General features: G+C 40.4%; 1 protein-coding gene across 6 annotated transcripts in view; it reads left to right on the top strand.

Annotated features, from left to right (window-relative positions):
* Positions 1–17,657, top strand: part of TRIO (trio Rho guanine nucleotide exchange factor) — a 402,095-nt gene that overhangs the window by 295,558 nt on the left and 88,880 nt on the right. For all 6 annotated transcript variants that reach the window (XM_073332315.1, XM_073332317.1, XM_073332318.1 and 3 more), the window contains 2 exons: positions 639–738; positions 10,916–11,159. In XM_073332315.1, the coding sequence (XP_073188416.1) occupies positions 639–738; positions 10,916–11,159 (344 nt within the window). The remainder of the gene's footprint in view (positions 1–638; positions 739–10,915; positions 11,160–17,657) is intronic.

The following is a 17,657-nucleotide window of genomic DNA, read 5'->3' as shown; positions in this document are numbered from 1 at the left end:
CTGTAAGGAACACAGTGTTCTCAGTGCATTCCGTGACTTAAGCCAAGATAGGAGTCGTTGTTGGCTAGCGTTATCTTCAAGTGTGGTCCTTGTAAATTAAGCTCCAGTTGACCACAGTGAGGTACATGTTCAAATCTCTGCTCTAAATGCTCCCTTGCATTTTTTTGTGGTGCTGTTCTAAAAGGATGTGTTGTTTGAAGTCAGTGTTATGTTCAGCAGCCTAGGAGGTGGGCATAGACCAGATGTACTCATTAAACTTTTACAGTACATGTTTTTTACTCAAGTTGCTTGTTTGTTTAAACCAGACTTCACACTCTGCAGTTTTGGTGAAATGGCTACCTGGGGGGTTCTCTTACCAAGCTTCCTTGTGGTTGGCTGCTGCTATATTTTTTTACAGCTTAAGTTGGACAAAGATAGTTAACTCAGTTCATTATATATTACAGTATAAAATAAAGTAATTAAGCAAATGTTGGGGTGCAAGGCTGGTCATCAGTTGGGGTTGGTTGGGGTGCAAGGCTGTCTTAGGCACCCACTGCTGTGATATCTAGATGCCTTCCATTAGGGTTGCAGATAAGAACTGGCAGCCTCTGAAACAGATGTGCTAACCAAATTCTGACAATTGGATTGTATATTTGCAGAGATGGAGAGGACCTGGACAGTCAGGGAGATGGCAGCAGCCAGCCTGATACTATTTCAATTGCATCACGAACTTCCCAGAACACACTAGACAGTGATAAGGTAAGAGACATTAAGTGATATTCCATTTTTTATTATTATTATTTTTTTATTTTATTTTATTTTTTTTTAGCAAATGGCATGCAGTTTAGACTGAGGTATCACCAACTGTGCGTAGTTTCCCCTGAAGCATACTTCTGACAGCCTTCCTTCCTCCAGATTGGCTACATGCAATAAAGAATATGCATTTTAGTCCCTTGTCAATGAGGTATCATGGCTTAACACCATAGTCTTGAGGCAAGGCTTTCATTTTTCCAAACTTATACTATTCCTTTTCTCCACCCCAGAGTCATTTATAACTTTGACCCAAGGATGCATGATGGTGAAGTTAAAGAGGGGACCTTTATTTTGTGTATGTGTAAAATCCAATTAACCTTCAAAGTTGTCCCTAATCTCTCTCTCTGAATCTTTCTGAAAATATACCTTGTGCCGTTTGTGACAGCTAGGCAATACTGGCTATTGTGTCAAATAGGAATGTCAACTTTGAAAGGGCACTGTCTACCAACAGCTCAGATCAGCACAGTAACATATCTTATAAAACGTGAAGGGGTTTCCAACAGTCTAAATGTCATTAAATAGGGTGAAGTGTATCTGAGCCAGGCAGAAGTGTTCAAATCATCAGTGACATCCTAAGACAGCTAGGTGAGAGGGTTCTAAACAGAGCGTTTAAAGAATTATTTTCTCCTAGAGTCCCCACACTCACACACACACACACACGACATGATTTCTGTACTGATGCAACAGTTCAAGTCTACTGGCAATTGAGACTTTTTGCTAAATGAGGAAGAGAAGGAAGCAGGCAAGAGGGTAAGTTCAGCTCCCTCAAAAATACTTAGGGCTGATATTTATTGAATCTGCTGCGGGGGAAATCTACTTTTTGACTAGCTGCAATTGTGCTAGCAATTGGTAGTCATTGGTTGTAGAGTTCATAAATCTTGGTGTCTACCTGAGCTCTAACACTGTTAGCCAGAAGCCTGCTCTGTATTGTCAGGGAAAAAGAGGGTGGGGGAAATGTCTCAACAGCTTTTGCCTGTGATATTTTCCTCTTCCATTTGGACAAAATCCACATTCTAATTTGAGCAAAAGCTGGATCTAGTGTGTCTACCTATACATCATTTACAAAATTGTACTGTATATACTCACGTTCATCTATTGATATGTACCGAGGAAGAGGACTAATGCATGGTATGGTCTTCAAACATAATCTTTCCTCCTCTATGTTGGTTAGAGAAATGGCTAACTGTTTAGATGCACTTCTACCTAATAAGCTTTTCTGCACCAGTGTAATCTAGGATTTAGTAGGTATTGGTGTAAGTGAACTCATGGAGCTATGGGATATAATGTTTAGCAATCTCCCCCCATGCTTGAGTTTATAAAGCCTGTTAAGTGGGTTGTTAGTAAGAAGTTTCTTCACAGATGTTATAGGGTGGAAGGCAATCAACATGTTAAGTTTAAGTCCTGAGGGAAGTTCATTCAGCCAAGCCTCTTAATAATTCTCACATGATACATGAAGTATTGCTGTGAAATAGGGCTACAGATAAGCCACCCAATTTCCTAGGAAATACTACATCATAAATAACAGAAGAGGGCGTTTGGTTATGCTGGGAATGGATTGCATCACCTCTTTATTGTCCAGCGTGTGCTTCAAGTCAGCCATTGCTCATATTCGTTCCTGTCTCAGCCAGACACTGGGAAAACAGAGACAGCATGTCATCTGGGTTTGGTGGGTTAACACAGTAGAACCTCGTTAATTCATATTGATGACTAGGAGTCCAACTGCAAATGACCTGCTTAAATAATGTATTGAATACACAAAAAAAATGACCAAAATAAGGCGCTTTAATTTACTTTGACAATTGTCATATTTTTTTTGAGTTTTTGTATTTGCACTGAAAATGTTGTCTGGTATAATTGGTTTAAAAAAAAAAGGAAAGAAAGAAATCTTAACAAAAAGATAGTTCACTCCAGCATGCTGATATTAAACCATTGCTAAAAATTGCAGAGGCTGCCTTTATTTGCACAGATTTTCAAGTGTATGGATTAGCCAAATGCAGATTATAAATGTTAATCAAAACTACCTCTGGATAAAGAAAAAGACCTGCAATCAGGCAATCCAAAGTCTAGTGGGTTTTTTTTAAATAATTTTAATATGAGGCACAGTGAAAGGACATGAGGCAGGAGGCCAGTGAAGTCTCTGAGGAATATGAATCATAAGTAATACATATATTTCATTTAATGGGTTTGTAACTTGCTAGTTACAGTCCACTTGGGGCTGAAATTTGGCACATAATTTCTCAGCCTAAATACTTTTTTTTTTTAAATGTTTAAATCACTTACACAATGAGATAGTAAAAAAGAGGGTAGAGAGCTGAGACTTTAGGTACTTCTAATGCAGTTCAGCCAAAAAGCTTATTGCTAAATTAAAATTTACAGGCCGTTTAGACTACGGTTATTTTCGTTAAATTAGAAACAGATTAATTAAAAGTATCAACATGTAAAACACATTTTACCTAATTTAAAATAGTCATAATCAGGTGGTGAAACTACTCCACGATATATATTTCCATAATTTTATTTATGTGCTCTTCTTAAATCACATCACATCAAAAACCACATGGCAAATGCTCCCGTGCTGCTCAACAGGTGACTAAACCCACTCATTCTGTCCAATTATATTTGTATGCAAGTCATTTCTTTTACATGTTCTGAGTAGAACAAATAAGCTGTTGCACAGTTTAAATATGAACGGTGTCAATTAAACTAGTGGTAAGCACGATGGATTCCAATGAACTGCTCACCAAAAAGCAAGGATTTGTTTCATTTTTGCTAGACAGCAGCGTAGGGTAAACTAAAAATCTTTGTAACCCACAAACAATTAGGAAGTGTCCAAGCTAGCCTTTACAAATATGTTTACTTGGAATTGTTTGGCCATAACTTAACTCAGAGGTTAAAAAAAAACCAACAACCTCAGTGGCTTAACTCTGGAACCTGATGGCCTGAGGAAGCCCCACCCCAGCAAGAGACTCTGGTGGGGCTGGAGAAAGGAGAGGCCAGGCCCTTGTTACCACTCCATCAAGTCCTCTGTCGAGTCATGTGGGGGCTGAGTTCTCCCTCTGATCTGTTAGTGTGATGGTCTGGAGCAGAGATGGACCTGTGCCAGCTGAAACAGGGATGGTTTTAGGTTCTCGTTAAGCTTAGCTTATGGCGTGGGTGGCCTTTATTGCTATCACCCCAAGCCTGGGTAGAGACACTGTGGTTTCTATTTAAGTGTGGGCCTAGGACCCTGTATTGCCTTAATCCGCCTATAAAAGGTGCCTTGGTGTTTGTAATAACAAGCTTCTGCACTGAAGAGAAAACACGTTGCTTGTTAGATCCTGCCTCTGCTGGGTCTTGATCATTAAGCTACACAGTGTGTGACTTGCCAAACTTGTTTGACAGGGATTGAACAGTCCTTATCTAAACCAAAAATTTTGTTTTACATACCTGGCTGTTCTTCATTTCTTCTGTGGACTGTCTGTATTATTCTGAAATTGCTGGCCCAGAGCATCTCTATTTTCCCCTCCCTTCCCCCATGGAAAGATGTTTTAGGGAGAGGGTCTGAGGAAGGGTAGCTACTTGAGATGGTCACAAATTAAGAGGGTGAGAGAGAGGGGCATGGCAAATTCCTGAAAACATAGGCTTGGCCTACACTACAGAGTTAAGTTGATTTTAATGCAGCTTATGTCAACCTAACTCTGTAACTGTCGACACTAAAATGTAGCTACCACTGATGTAACTCACTCACTACACCGACTTAATAAATCCACCTCTACGAGAGGTGTAGCACTTAAGTCAACATAGTTAGGTTGACACAGTGTCAGTGTGGACCCTGTGTTGCTTACATCGACTGTTGTTGCCTTTCAGAAACCATCCCACAATGCCCCACACTGGCAGGTACATCGGTGCAAGTGCTCCTGGTGAGGACACGCACCGCCGACACAACGAGCGTAGTGTGGTCGTGTAAAACTGATTCAATTACTGCGGTGGCTGTATGTCAACATAACTTAGGTCAACTTAATTTTGTAGTGCAGATTTGCCCATAGGGAGTGAGCTGCAGTTGATTGCCCAGACCTTGAGATCTGTCCGAAAGCCTTGTCTTTCTATACTTTTTCCAGGCAGGTCTCTGGGCACAGTGCCGCCCGCTTTTTGGGTTTCCATAATCGCGCACTTGAATGCTCACGGGATTTTAGAGCAATTTCTCCTTTTCCTGTAGCCTTGTTTTGCTAACATGATCTTTGAAAAGGTGTGTGCAAGTGAGAATAACTTAAAATCATATAAAAGACTTCAACTCCCTCCCCTCCCTCCCCATCTGAGTACTTATGCTGGAATCTTAGGCCGTGCTTACAAAAGGGAAATCAGTTGGTAAGATAGCAAAAAATAGTTGTAGGAACAATTTAGAACATCCATACTACCCAGCCCGAATTGGTGCCGTTTCTTCCACATTAGGGCTGTGTTGCACTAGCTGGCCTCTCGTGGTTCCTGTATTTGGCAAACTCCTCAGTCCCCCAGCTGAGTGTTTTGTTTCCCCTTGCCAGGTCCCCTTCAGTAATGTCTCCCGACAACCCAGTATCTAGTTTGCCTCCCACTCCGCAGCTCCTCTGCTGATGATCTGCTTGTTGATCCAGGAAAAAAAGACAGCAATCATTGACCCTTCTTCCCTTCCTGCAGTATCAGTAACGCCCCCGTTCTCCTAGCTGCCCTTCTCCTGAGGAAAACTGCATTCCTGAGGACAGCTACCAGAGTGCGGGCATTACTGAGGGCAGGGGACAGCATACATGAGGGGAATAGAGACAGGGGAAGGGGGATGATTGTAGTTGAGAGCAAGAGAGAGCATTGTTTGGGTGAGCAGAAGTTGGTCTCTACATGTGAGCCACACCTGGATGACTGACTGAAGAGCTGCAAAGCAGGAACTAGTGCATTTCAAGGGCCAGGCGGGGGCTCTCAGCTGGCTAACTACTTAATTACCAAGGTAGCTTCAATTTGTTTCTCCCTATCAATAAACTGTCTTTTCTCCCTATCAATAAACTGTCTTTTGTACAGCAGGTGGGAGGCGCATTTGAGTTGAATAAGGGCATAGTAATCGATTACTCTCTCAATGTAGACAAGTCGTTAATGGCGGAAATGAAGGTTAGAACAGAGTTTTGGTAGCACCCTGAAAATATCTTTTAGCAGTTACCAGGCTTGGAAGTTTAGATGATCTAAAACATCCCAAGTTCCTTCAACTGGTCCTAATGCAGAGGAAATTAAGTGTAGGCATGAGAGTATGTTGTGCAGTGGTATGTCAAATCTTTTCATGTTTATGGTGACTGAGTTGGAAGTGATATTAAATGCTATTTCAAACAATCATATGGAAAATGGAAGGGGTAAGCGACGGTTGGGGTGGGGTGGAAAAAGAGTCAATGTAGAGTGCTAGGATTACAGTTAGTTATATTGGCTACAATGTGTAGGCATTCAGTAAAAATCTTGACTTCTGTCATCCTTCTTTATCAAGCAATTGCTCTTTGCAGCCTGCTCTGTGCAATCCACTCTGTGTGAAACTAGCTTTAATCTACAAGCATCTTTATATTTGTGTGCAGTTCTTGAAAGACAACGAAGTTTGAGGCAACAGGAGAGATCTGAAAGTACTTAATGTATTAGTTAGCAAAAGCCAGGGGGAAAGGGCTTGTTCAGTTTCCTTTTTTGCTGCTCAGAACTACCTACAACTGATCTTCAAAAGATGAGATTTTTTTAACTTCCCGCTTTCCCCATGTCTTCTCTTTAGAGAAGACTAGTTGAAAACAAAGATGATTTCTGCCCTTCCAAACTGTAAATAGTCTGTTTTTGTCCTGAGGATTCTAAACCAAAACCAATTACATTCTGTACAAGAGCACTTATTTGCATACATAGACATTATTCAAACTTACCTTTTATGCTTTCTACATAAAGTTACTTTTTTCATGAAATCTTAAATATGTAGTGTTAAGATGTAACATAATGTGAGATGGTATGCTCTAACTAAAACACACGTAAGGTTCCTTTTAAAAGGCATCTCATATTTGTGTCGGATAGTGATTGTTTCCAGCATTGAAGGTCAAATGCATTGTTGATGCAACTGCACTGAATTCATCAGATGTACATAAGGAGTGTATTTGGCCCATTTTCTACCAGAAAATACAGTTTTTTAAAAAAAGAGGCACAAAATGTGAATCGTGTATAACATTAAGATGTTAATAATTCCCATGGCATGTTTGTTAATGAAAAGAACTTCCTTCCTCTTAAGATATGTGAGTTTGTCCGTGCCTAGTTTTCATTTCTCATCTTACCTCTGTCTTTCCAGCAACTCCCATGTTTCAAACTTAGCCTCATCATTTATTTCATCAGGTCTTACTAATGCAGTTTACATAAGGGGTTTCTTGAGAGAAAAGGATGAATTTATGCAGAATAGTTATAGTCCCTTGTGAAACTTAAACTGGGATTTAGGCGTTTTCAAAGTCCTAATGTCCTCATCAGTGTAAATCAGTCTCCACTTTCCGGCATGTCTTCTTTTCTTCTCCCATCCAATCTAGAGATTCTTGCCAAAGCTGTACAACACCAGCTGCTTGAGCTATGCTCTTTATCACAGACACCCCTTGTTTTCCAACTGTGTTTGAGTGCTAAAGATGAATCTGCATTTATAAGGTGCATTAAGGAGAATAAAGGGCAGAAACAATTTAAAAAGAAAAACATTGGCTAACAGTTAAAGTAATGTGGGGGAAATTAATGGGTGTTGTCTCAAATGTTGGACAGTTAAAAGTTGAAAATATTTTTATGTTCTTAAAATCATATTTTTCATGGTGATGTCTAGTGTTTCTGGATGAGATGGGTAGAGGGAGTAGAACTTAGTTTCTTCTGTTTTTGATCACAGTGGGAAAGAGACCACACTCACTTTCACCTGCAGACGTTGTGCAGAGCTGAGAACATGGTGTCAGCATTGGCATACTGTAACCTGATGGTATGTCTTCACTGCAGTGACACACCTGCAGCTGGCCTATGTCAGCTGACTCGGGCTCATGGGGGTCATCCTGCAGGGCTATAAAATTGCCGTGTAGACTTTCAGACTTGGGCTGGTGCCCCAGCTCTGGGCCCCCATGCAGGGGGTGGGGGCTCCCCAGAGTCTGGGTGAGTGTCTACCCTGAAATTTTATACCCCTATAGTTCAAGCCCCATGAGCCAACACAGGCCAGCCACAGGTGTTTTATAGCAGTACAGCCAGACCCTTAGAGTGTAATGCACAGGCTGTGTTGTGGACGTGAGTGTTATTGAATAGTTAAGATGACAGGGACAGCTAACCAATACTATTGTTTGTTGGTTCCCACATAGGTAATCCATATTATCTCTGTTTGTTATACTCTTCTGTCCTAAGACTCTCACCTGTTGAAATATTTAGGGAAAATGAAATCTGTTGTTAGCTAACTTCCATTTAATTAAGGGAGGGGGAAGAAGGAACATCTGTGTGAAAGCAGAAAACTATAGGTATTCAGATCGGTTAATGCATGATTTCCAAAAGTGGTGAAACTTGTTACTGACCTATGCTTAGGGTAGTGGGAAAGAGAGAATGTGCTTTTCATGAGAAAAAGTTTGGAGCCTTGCATTTGACACCTTATGAAGTTAGACTCTGTGGACTTTTTCTCAGACCTCTTCTGGCATACACATGTTTTCAATTGTTTCAGACTTAGTTTGAAGAGGGCTATAACATAAATCAGTGCCAGAAACCAAGGGAAGGCTCTTGACTTTTTCCCCTTTGGCATAACTTTGAGTGGACTAAAAGCTAATATAATGCAAAGGAAGAGGGGGGATGGTAGCAAGATATTTTTAACGAGTGAGAAGGTAGCATGTTTTGAAGCTGTGCACCTCATAACTTGAGACCTGAGACTGTCTTGAAAGATGAAGTAGAAGCCGTGTGATTAATTTCTTGCCAGAACCTGGGAGGAGGGGTTGCAGGCTGCTGTACTTTCATTAATTATGAAAAACATAAGGTTTCTCTTTCCCTCCCAAGAAAAATCACTCCACACGCACACGCAACCAGGATTAGTTAACAAGATTGGCAGGCAGTGGTCATGGGAAAGTTCTGCAGACTGGCTGTCAGGGGTTATGTCCTGTGGAAGTGGCAGAGATGGGGAAGGAAGGATGGAATTAGTCTGTCTGTCTGGTGTCATGGGTTGCTTGGCAAACACTTTTCAAATTCTTGTTTGATGACAAAGCATTATCCTGGAGAAGAAAATTTCTATCTTGCATTTCAGTCCAAGAAAATTAATTAAAACTGATCTATAAGTAATAATCCAGATGTGTATGTAGCCCTGTGTCTAAAGTACACAGGACTTTCTAGTATCAGGATAAAAAGGAAATTTTAGTTGTAGCAAAATTAGGTAAGCAAATTTCAAGATTATAAAATGTTTGTGTAATAACCTCTGCAGTTACATTTTCTGGGGTAAGAACTATAAGGGAATAAAAGAAAAGGAAAGGTTTCAGAGTAACAGCCGTGTTAGTCTGTATTCGCAAAAAGAAAAGGAGTACTTGTGGCACCACTGGAAGAAACATTCCCCCATGCTATTGCACAGTTACCCCCATGAAATATGGGGATTTTGTGTCTAAAATGTCTGATGTTTTCTACTACTGGACGTTGCCTACCAGATTAGATGAAACATTAATCTGTTCTGTTCTAGTAGATTGTGATGTAACAGTGGTACTCGTACACCAGGAGAAAAAATAGCCCAATAGAATACTGCTGCTGTGGTATTACTATTAGAAATTAAAATCAAGTTAAAGGCACTTAAAGAAGCTGTGGTGCAACTAGGGAACTTCAGTGTATTTATCAGCATGCTTTCAGTTAATCTCAAACAAGGTGAAGCAGTAGAGCGTAGTTAATTTGGATCAAAAGAATTTTAATTAAGTGCTTAGAAAAACACTAGTGAGGCATGCTGGGTTTTGCCAGCACTGGTTCACATGCGTATCTGTATGAGTTGGAAGTCTTTTTTTTGTCGTTGGGTAGGGTTAGGAAGGAGAGAGTTAAAAATCTTGAAATACAGCTATTTTTGGGTCCGTATCACAAAGGATCCTAAAATAGTTGGTTGTCTCAAGAACTGGTGTGCAAGGATCCCTATGCTTAAGATATGTGAAAAGTCCATAGTAAAATTTTGACCCACATATTCAGAGACTGGATTTGAGGTGTTTGATGACTGAAGAACCTGGAGGGAGATGGTGAGCAGTTGCAGAAAAGTGTTGAACTTCTTTTTGTCAGCCAGTTTGTCTTCCTCCCTCTCCCAGTTACAATTCCTCTTCACCTCCACCGAGTCACAGGGCCCCATATTTAATAGTGGTGTCTTTGGCTTCCTGCCACCCCCAACCACCACACACCTGTACACTGTCCTGGGTAACTGCTACTTCAGACCCCTTGGGTGAGGAGGAGGGTGATGAGAGGGCTGGCTGATGAACCCCCTCCCACATCTCCTGCTTTCGCAGAAGTTATTGACTAGAAGGGTTGTCTGAGGTGAGCCAAGAAAGTTCTTCACTTCCCTAAAATACTCCACATTGCAGTGGGAAGGTAAAATCCCTTCCTCTCTTGCTTTAGCTGTCTCTGCACTAAGCCCAGGACCAAAAAATGCACAAAAGACCTACTGTGATGGCTAACATACCTTTATGGGCTTTAGTTGTGAGTGTCTAGTTACTGTTCTAAGACTTGCAGGGCTCCACCTGAACCTGGTTTCAGTGGGAGAAGAGAGTGGATTTCCCTTGCTGTCTTGTGTGGAGTGGTGAGTCTGCTTTTTGTCTTCAGTTTTCTCAAGATACCCTTGAGAGAAAGCTACACCCAGATGCAAGCCTACCTGCTTAACCCATATCATTCACAGCTCTTGGAATCATTCTGCACAGTGAATCTGAGGTGAAGGAGAGATGGGGGTTTGCAGTAAATCTGACTGACAACTGACTGACTGACAAAACTGACAACGTTTCTATAAAGCTAATAAATTTTAATATGGTGCCATTAAAAAAAGAAAAACCAGAAAACATTGCCATATTGTAAATGTCATAGACAAAAATAGATCTTGGCAGAAATCCTAAATAAACCGTGGTGTGTGTTTAAAAAAACTGCAGCACCCATCCTTCCCTTGTTTTCTCTCTTTCCACAGTTGTCAGGTGGCTGCGAGTTGACTGTGGTCATCCATGACTTCACAGCATGCAACAGCAATGAGCTGACAATCCGCCGTGGTCAGACAGTGGAGGTTCTAGAGAGGCCACATGACAAGCCCGACTGGTGTCTAGTACGAACCACAGATCGATCCCCTGCTGCAGAAGGGCTAGTTCCCTGTGGGTCGCTCTGCATTGCCCACTCTAGAAGCAGCATGGAGATGGAAGGTATCTTTAATCACAAAGGTAAGTGAGAATGCGTTTTACGTTCCAGTTGTTGGCCTCATTGCAGCACTTCATATTTTTTAGTAAAAAATGCTGTGCAAGATAATGATTTTTTTTTTAAGGGTTTCATTCGATGCCTTTGAATTTTTATCTATTCTTGGATAAGACTTTCTGGACGTAGAAGTCTATGGGTAAAACTTGTATTACAAGACTTCTGAGGACCCAGACTGAAGCAGCTCAGCATCTTGTGTGTGAAGTGGAGAAGCAATGGGAGATTTGGAAGCCATGTAGACAAGCTATATCCTATTAAAATAAACTGAGTTGTGTGTTGTGCTGGAGCAAGCCCTGACACTGTGCTAACCTGTGCCTCAGAAATTTAGAAGAAAAAAATTTAAAAGGAGACCAGGGTCTTGCCCTGCATGGAGAGAGAAAATTAAGTTCAGCTGCTAAAAAAAAAAAAAAACTATGGTGAAAATTCTTGCCACTCACAATACCAGTTAGCTGTGTAGAATGCTACGTTTTTCTTTCTCAGCATTTTAAAAATTGTACAATGAGTCTTGGGAGATTAGGCTTTTCCCTTTGTCTAGTTGTTCAGCTTTATAAGTAGCCTGTAAGGAGCCTAATCATTAGACTTCAGCCGCAGCTATTTTGGGTCCTGTTTAAATTTTGGGGGGCATAATTGTTTGAAAAAACCTTTATATGTAAGGGCACAATCTAGTTTTCCGAATGAATGATACTCTTTTTAGGAAATCAAGGGCAATATGGGAGGCTGCCTGTAGCTTTTTATTAATTTTATTGAGGCTCTGGAAAAATAAGGTTTTTTTCAGTGTGAATGGGATATTTCACCCTCTAGCAAAGAGAGGGATTATCTTTATTTGGTGTGTTCCTGGATAAGTGGGTGTGGTGTTTAATGTTCCAGTCCTCACAGGATGTTTTTACAGTAATATCAGTCTAGGAATGAATAGCTGTGTCTCTTGACTTCTCGACTGGGGGCAATGGATTTCATTCCCGAATTAGGCTGACACACAAAGCCTGTGCTCAGAAGCAAATAGGTTTATTGGAAAAAGCAGTTTGCCCATTTAAAAAAAGACTTTTGAGCCTCTTCATTTAGAATAGAGAATTAAATGTAAGTTATGAGTCAAAGTGCCTCATCACAAATGCGGTAAATATCTATAGAACTTCTACATTGATCAGATTGTATTATAAGCAGAAGAACTGTTGAGAAATCAATTGGTGGAAAAAATTGTCTGGAATGGTATACTATGCTGTTGGAAAGCACTTTTTATTTTTCCCACTTCATCGATTTTCCAGCCAGCTCCTTGTTCTTCTCTTCTCTTTTCTCTTCTCTTCCTGGTTTCTTCAGCTTGTGCAACAATATAGTTGGCTATAACAGGAAAGCTTTATGTGTTACTTACTTGGGTGTGCAGCATGCACAGCAGGAATTCTGTGTATGCAGGGTGATGGAGCAGAGAAAGCTGAAGGTTTTGTCTCTAGGTTGATACTTCAACTTTTTTGTCCTGTGGTATTCTGGGTAAGGAAGCCTAGCAGCCATTTGGATGATTAATTGATAAATATTTTTTGGTTTCACTAAGGCGTTTCTTCCTTTGACTGGGAGTGTGAAATCATAATAACGTGTCACTGTTTGCAAAGGGAGCCTTTGAAGCAAAAGAATTCTTATTAGAAAGGGCAGGCTGGATTAGACAAAAGGAAAATTACAGTATGTGATGTGGGGAATAATGAACCAGTTATAACCAGACTCATGCGGGATTCTGTGTGAGACACACAAAACTACATTTATGTTTTAATAAGTTTTGCATTTGATTTTTCCTTCCTAAGTGTAGTACGTTGAACGTGTCTTGATTTGATTTCAGACCAATTCTCCAATTTATCAAGGTAATTTTGATTTATAATTCTGTCCTCCAAAGTGCTTGCAACCCCTCCCAGCTTGGTGTCATACGCAGATTTTATAAACGTCCTCTTCATTCCATTATCCAGGTCATTAATGAAAATATTGAATAGTACCAGACTCAGGACAGACTTCTGTGGGACCCACCATATAGTGCTCTCAGTAAACCATTGATAACTATTCTTTGAGTACAGTCTTCCAACTAGTTTTGCACCCACATATAGCAATTTCCCTAGTTTGCTTATGTGACTGTCATGTGGGACTGTGTCAAAAGCCTTACTACAATCAAGATATATCACATCTACTTTTACCCACTATCCATTAGACGGGGAACCCTGTAAAAGAAAATAATTAAGTTGGCTTGGCATTATTCATTATTGACAAATCTATGCTGGCTATTCCTTATAGCCCTATTATCCTCTAGGTGCTTATAAATTGATGGTTTAATAATTTGTTACACTATTTTTCCAGGTATCAGAAGTTAGGTCTGTCACTCCCCGGGGTCCTCTTTGTTCTCCTTTTTAAAGATAGGTGTGCTATTTGCCCTCATCCTCAGGGGTCTGACCTGTACTTAAAGATGATTGCTACCAGTTCGAAGTTGGCTACAGCTAGTTGCTTACATGCTCTAGGATGCATTTCATCAGGCCCAGCTGATGTGAATTCGTCTAACTTAAGTCAGTACTCTTTAACTTGTTCTGTCCTTATTCTGACTTGTGCTCCCTCCCACTTAGTTGTTAATATTGTGTTAAGTGTCTAGTCACATACTTTTAGTGAAGACTGAGCAAAATAGGCATTAAACACCTCAGCCTTGTTGTCCATTAATAGCTCTCCTTTCCCACTAAGTAGAAGACCTTCACTTTACTTTGCCTTTTATGTCCCTTGCTAAGTGTGACTGATTTTGTACCTTAACCCTTCTGTTTTTGACCTTGCTTGCTTCTGCTATTCTTTTGTACTACTCCTTAGCAATTTGTCCATGTTTCCACTTTTTGTAGGATTCCTTTTTTGGTTTTCAGGTCACTAAAGAGCTCCTGAGGGAGCCATGTTGCCTCTACTATTCTTCCTGCCTTTCCTTTGTGATGGGACAGTTTGCTGTTGTGACTTAATAGTGTCTCTTTGAGAAACTGCCAGTTCTCCTGAACTCCTTTTGTCCCTTTTTTCTTCCTCCCATGGGACCTTACCCTACCAGTCCTCTGAGTTTGTTGAAGTCTGCTTTTGGAGGTCCATTGTCCTTATTCTGCTGCTCTCACTCCTGCCTTTTCCTTAAAATCATGACATCTGTCATTTCATGATTACTTTCACCCAGGTTGCCTTCCACCTTCAGACTGGCAACCAGTTCCTCCCTGTTAGTCAGAATCAAGTCTAAATTGACCAACCCTCTGATTGCCTCCTTCACCTTCAAAAACAAGAAATTGTCCCCAATACATTCCAAGAAAGTACTGGATATTTTATATTTTTCCGTAGTTACTTTTCCAACAGATGTCAGGGTAGTAATTAGTATTAGTACATTAGTATTTTGACAGGTTTCAGAGTAGCAGCCATGTTAGTCTGTATTCGCAAAAAGAAAAGGAGTACTTGTGGCACCTTAGAGACTAACAAATTTATTTGAGCATAAGCTTTCGTGAGCTACAGCTATTTTGGATACTTCTGCTATTGGTTCTAGAAATGAATCCTCCATTTCTTCCTCCTGCTTGGGTGGTATGTAGTAGACCCCTACCATGACAGTGCCTCCTTTTATTCCCCATTTATCCTTACCCAGAGACTTTTCAACTGGTCTGCCTTCATCTCTTTCTGGACCTCGGAACAACATTCTTCGTGCATAGCCATGAGATTTATTCTCCCTCCCGCCACCCCCCCACCCCCAGTCTATGTGATGCCGGTTAACTAATACTTCAGCTTGTATACAACTCCTAGTTCTTCCTGTTTATACACCATATTCCCTGCATTTATCGACATTTGTGATGTGGAGCAGATTCCCTCACACACACACACACACGCACACACTCTCTCTTGTTGCTCCTGTGTGACCCTGTTATAATTTTAATTTCTCCCCAACTTCTAGCCCTTTGTCAAGGTCACCGTTTTTATGTTTACCTGTGGGATTTTGTGACTTGCCTCCTTTGAAGCTAGTTTAACGTCGTCCCCACAACTTTGGTGAGGCTGCCCTGGAGAACTGGATTCTCTCCCTGGCCTTTGCCACAGAATTCCCATGTGATGTTGGACAACTCACTTAAACCAAACTTTTCACAGGTGGTCAGCTGCTCGCTAATTATTTGTTCCTAATTTTCTGGATGCCTGATGTGAGAGTCTAGCCTCTGATTTGCAGAAGTGTTGACAAGTCACAGCTGCAACTGAAGTCAATGGGAACTGTAATTTGAACATATGAAGTGCTTTAAAGTGCTGAATACTCTGAAAAATCAAGTCCTAGGTATTTCAAAGTGGGCACCCGAAATTAGGGGATACTTCAGCCTTACTGTCTCTGTGCCTCAGGTCCCTATCTGAAAAATGAGGCTAATATGAGCCCCAATCCTCACAGGAGTATTGTGAAGTGCACAGATTCTGTAGTAATAAGCAGCATAGAAAAGCCCTTGATATTAATAATTTTTTCTTCAGAGAAAGGTTTAAATAGTTGGTAGTGAATAAGTCATCAGGCCACACACTGAACAAGGATAAAACAAGATATTGAATAGTTGCTCATTCTGGTATTTCCTGACACATTAATGCTCAACTTTAAATCCATACTATTCTTTTAATGTAGTTTTTTCCCCGTGTAATATAATAAAGCTTCTGTGTTGTTTGAGTGAATCAACAGATGTTTATGGTATTAGGTTTCGTATTTTTATTTACTTCAATAGCCAGCCTACCTGGGTTGAGATTTTCTTCAAATGAATCCGCTTCATTTTCTTTTTTCCCCCAGTTGGATCTTTGTAGAAACAAAGGATTACTTTGGTAATCCTCCTCAGTTCCACAGTAACTTTCTTCCTCTTCAAAACCACGACACAGACTGAAGCATGAAACAACTTCATTTTGAATATATTTCTGAAATCCATGAAGACATATTGTTAAAGCTCTTAGATTCCTGCAATCATGGCTTTACAAGAAGCACTGAAAAACCGTCTCAGAAGTTTCCTACTTTACATGATAGTTGGAAAATTATAGGATGTCCGAAAGCTAAAATGGGCTTCAGCAGTTGGACATAGCCAGCCTCTTCTCTTCTAATATAAATAGCTAATTCCTGTGTGTCATTTATTTAAAAAAAAACTATATATATTCTCAAGGGGATTTCACTGCCATCAAATGTAAAAAAAAAAAAAAAAAATCATGTTAGTTGTGGTTTAATTCTCAATTAACTATCTAAAATCTGGATTTCTATGGTAACTAGAGAGCTAAAAGGGTTTCATTTCAGGAAAGCCTAGTGCTTGCAGCCAATCTAAACGCCCGTGGTGGTCAGTCTACGTCAAATAAAACACAGCACACTGTCAGATTTTATTCAGCCTATATTAGAAAATGCTAGATGACCAAAACATTGATTTGGGAGTATTCTGCACTGAGGCACAGCTGTTGGCATTATTTTTTTTATAAATAAAGCATATTCATAGTTTATAATATTAAAATGTCTGTAATGCTGAGCAGGAAATGGAACTTACAAGAAAACTTGTTTTTAGGTAACATTTTTATTAAATGTGAGAACAGGGAGCACATGGCAAGTAAAGGAGATTTAACTCATATAGTGGGTGTTTAGTGACTCAAGGCTGGATTGCCACATAATTGATACCTGAAGCTGATCATAAAAGCTGAGCAGTTTCTGCAACTTGTTCACAGTGGAAAAGGCAGATGACATGTCCCATTGGTCTGCGCTCATGCCTCATTAGCTCCTCATTCAATGTAAGGCTGTAGTCCTTAGAAGAGCCATAAACAGGATAAGGCCAAACTACTTGAACAGCTATCTCTCTCCTGCAGCATCACTCCATGACAAAACTTGCCAGATCGGAAGTTGGTCTCTTGTCAGTCATTGCCAGGCTGTGGAACTTCCTGTTGCAGGAGTTTTGGTTTTAACTCTTGCTTTACATCGTACTCTAACTGATTAATCTGTTTGTACAAGGGTTCCCTGAATATAAGGAGCGACATTTTCCAATTCTTCCCCTTTCTTTCCCCAAAGAAAAACTTTCTGTGTTCAGTCCATAGAGTAGTACCACCCAGAATCTCAAAACTCCTGAATTTCACACCTAGACTGGCTTGTGATCTGAACACGTCTAATACTTGGATGGATGGATATAGATTATATCTAATGAAGGTAAAATATGACCAAGGTGTGGGCAAGGGCTTTCACAGTGGTGACAGAAAAAAAGAATGGCTACGTTTGGGGCAAAGACGACAAGACATCATGCAGAGGAAGGGTCCTGACTCTAATTGTGAAAACTGGGGATTCAGGGAGGGGTGTGTAAAGTAATAAAAATGGGAAAGTAAGATGACTTCATCAGTGACACTTTATTTAGGCTGGAAAGGTGGGGAAAGATACAGATAAGGTGGTTAAAGTAACCCAGGCTTCAGAAGACCAAGGCATGGACAAGGGTTTAGAGGTAGAATGAATAAGGAGGAAATAACTTATGTGAAAT

The sequence above is a fragment of the Lepidochelys kempii genome, chromosome 2, assembly GCF_965140265.1.
Source record: "Lepidochelys kempii isolate rLepKem1 chromosome 2, rLepKem1.hap2, whole genome shotgun sequence".
NCBI lineage: Eukaryota > Metazoa > Chordata > Testudines > Cheloniidae > Lepidochelys > Lepidochelys kempii.
This window is presented reverse-complemented; position numbering and strand designations above follow the sequence as displayed.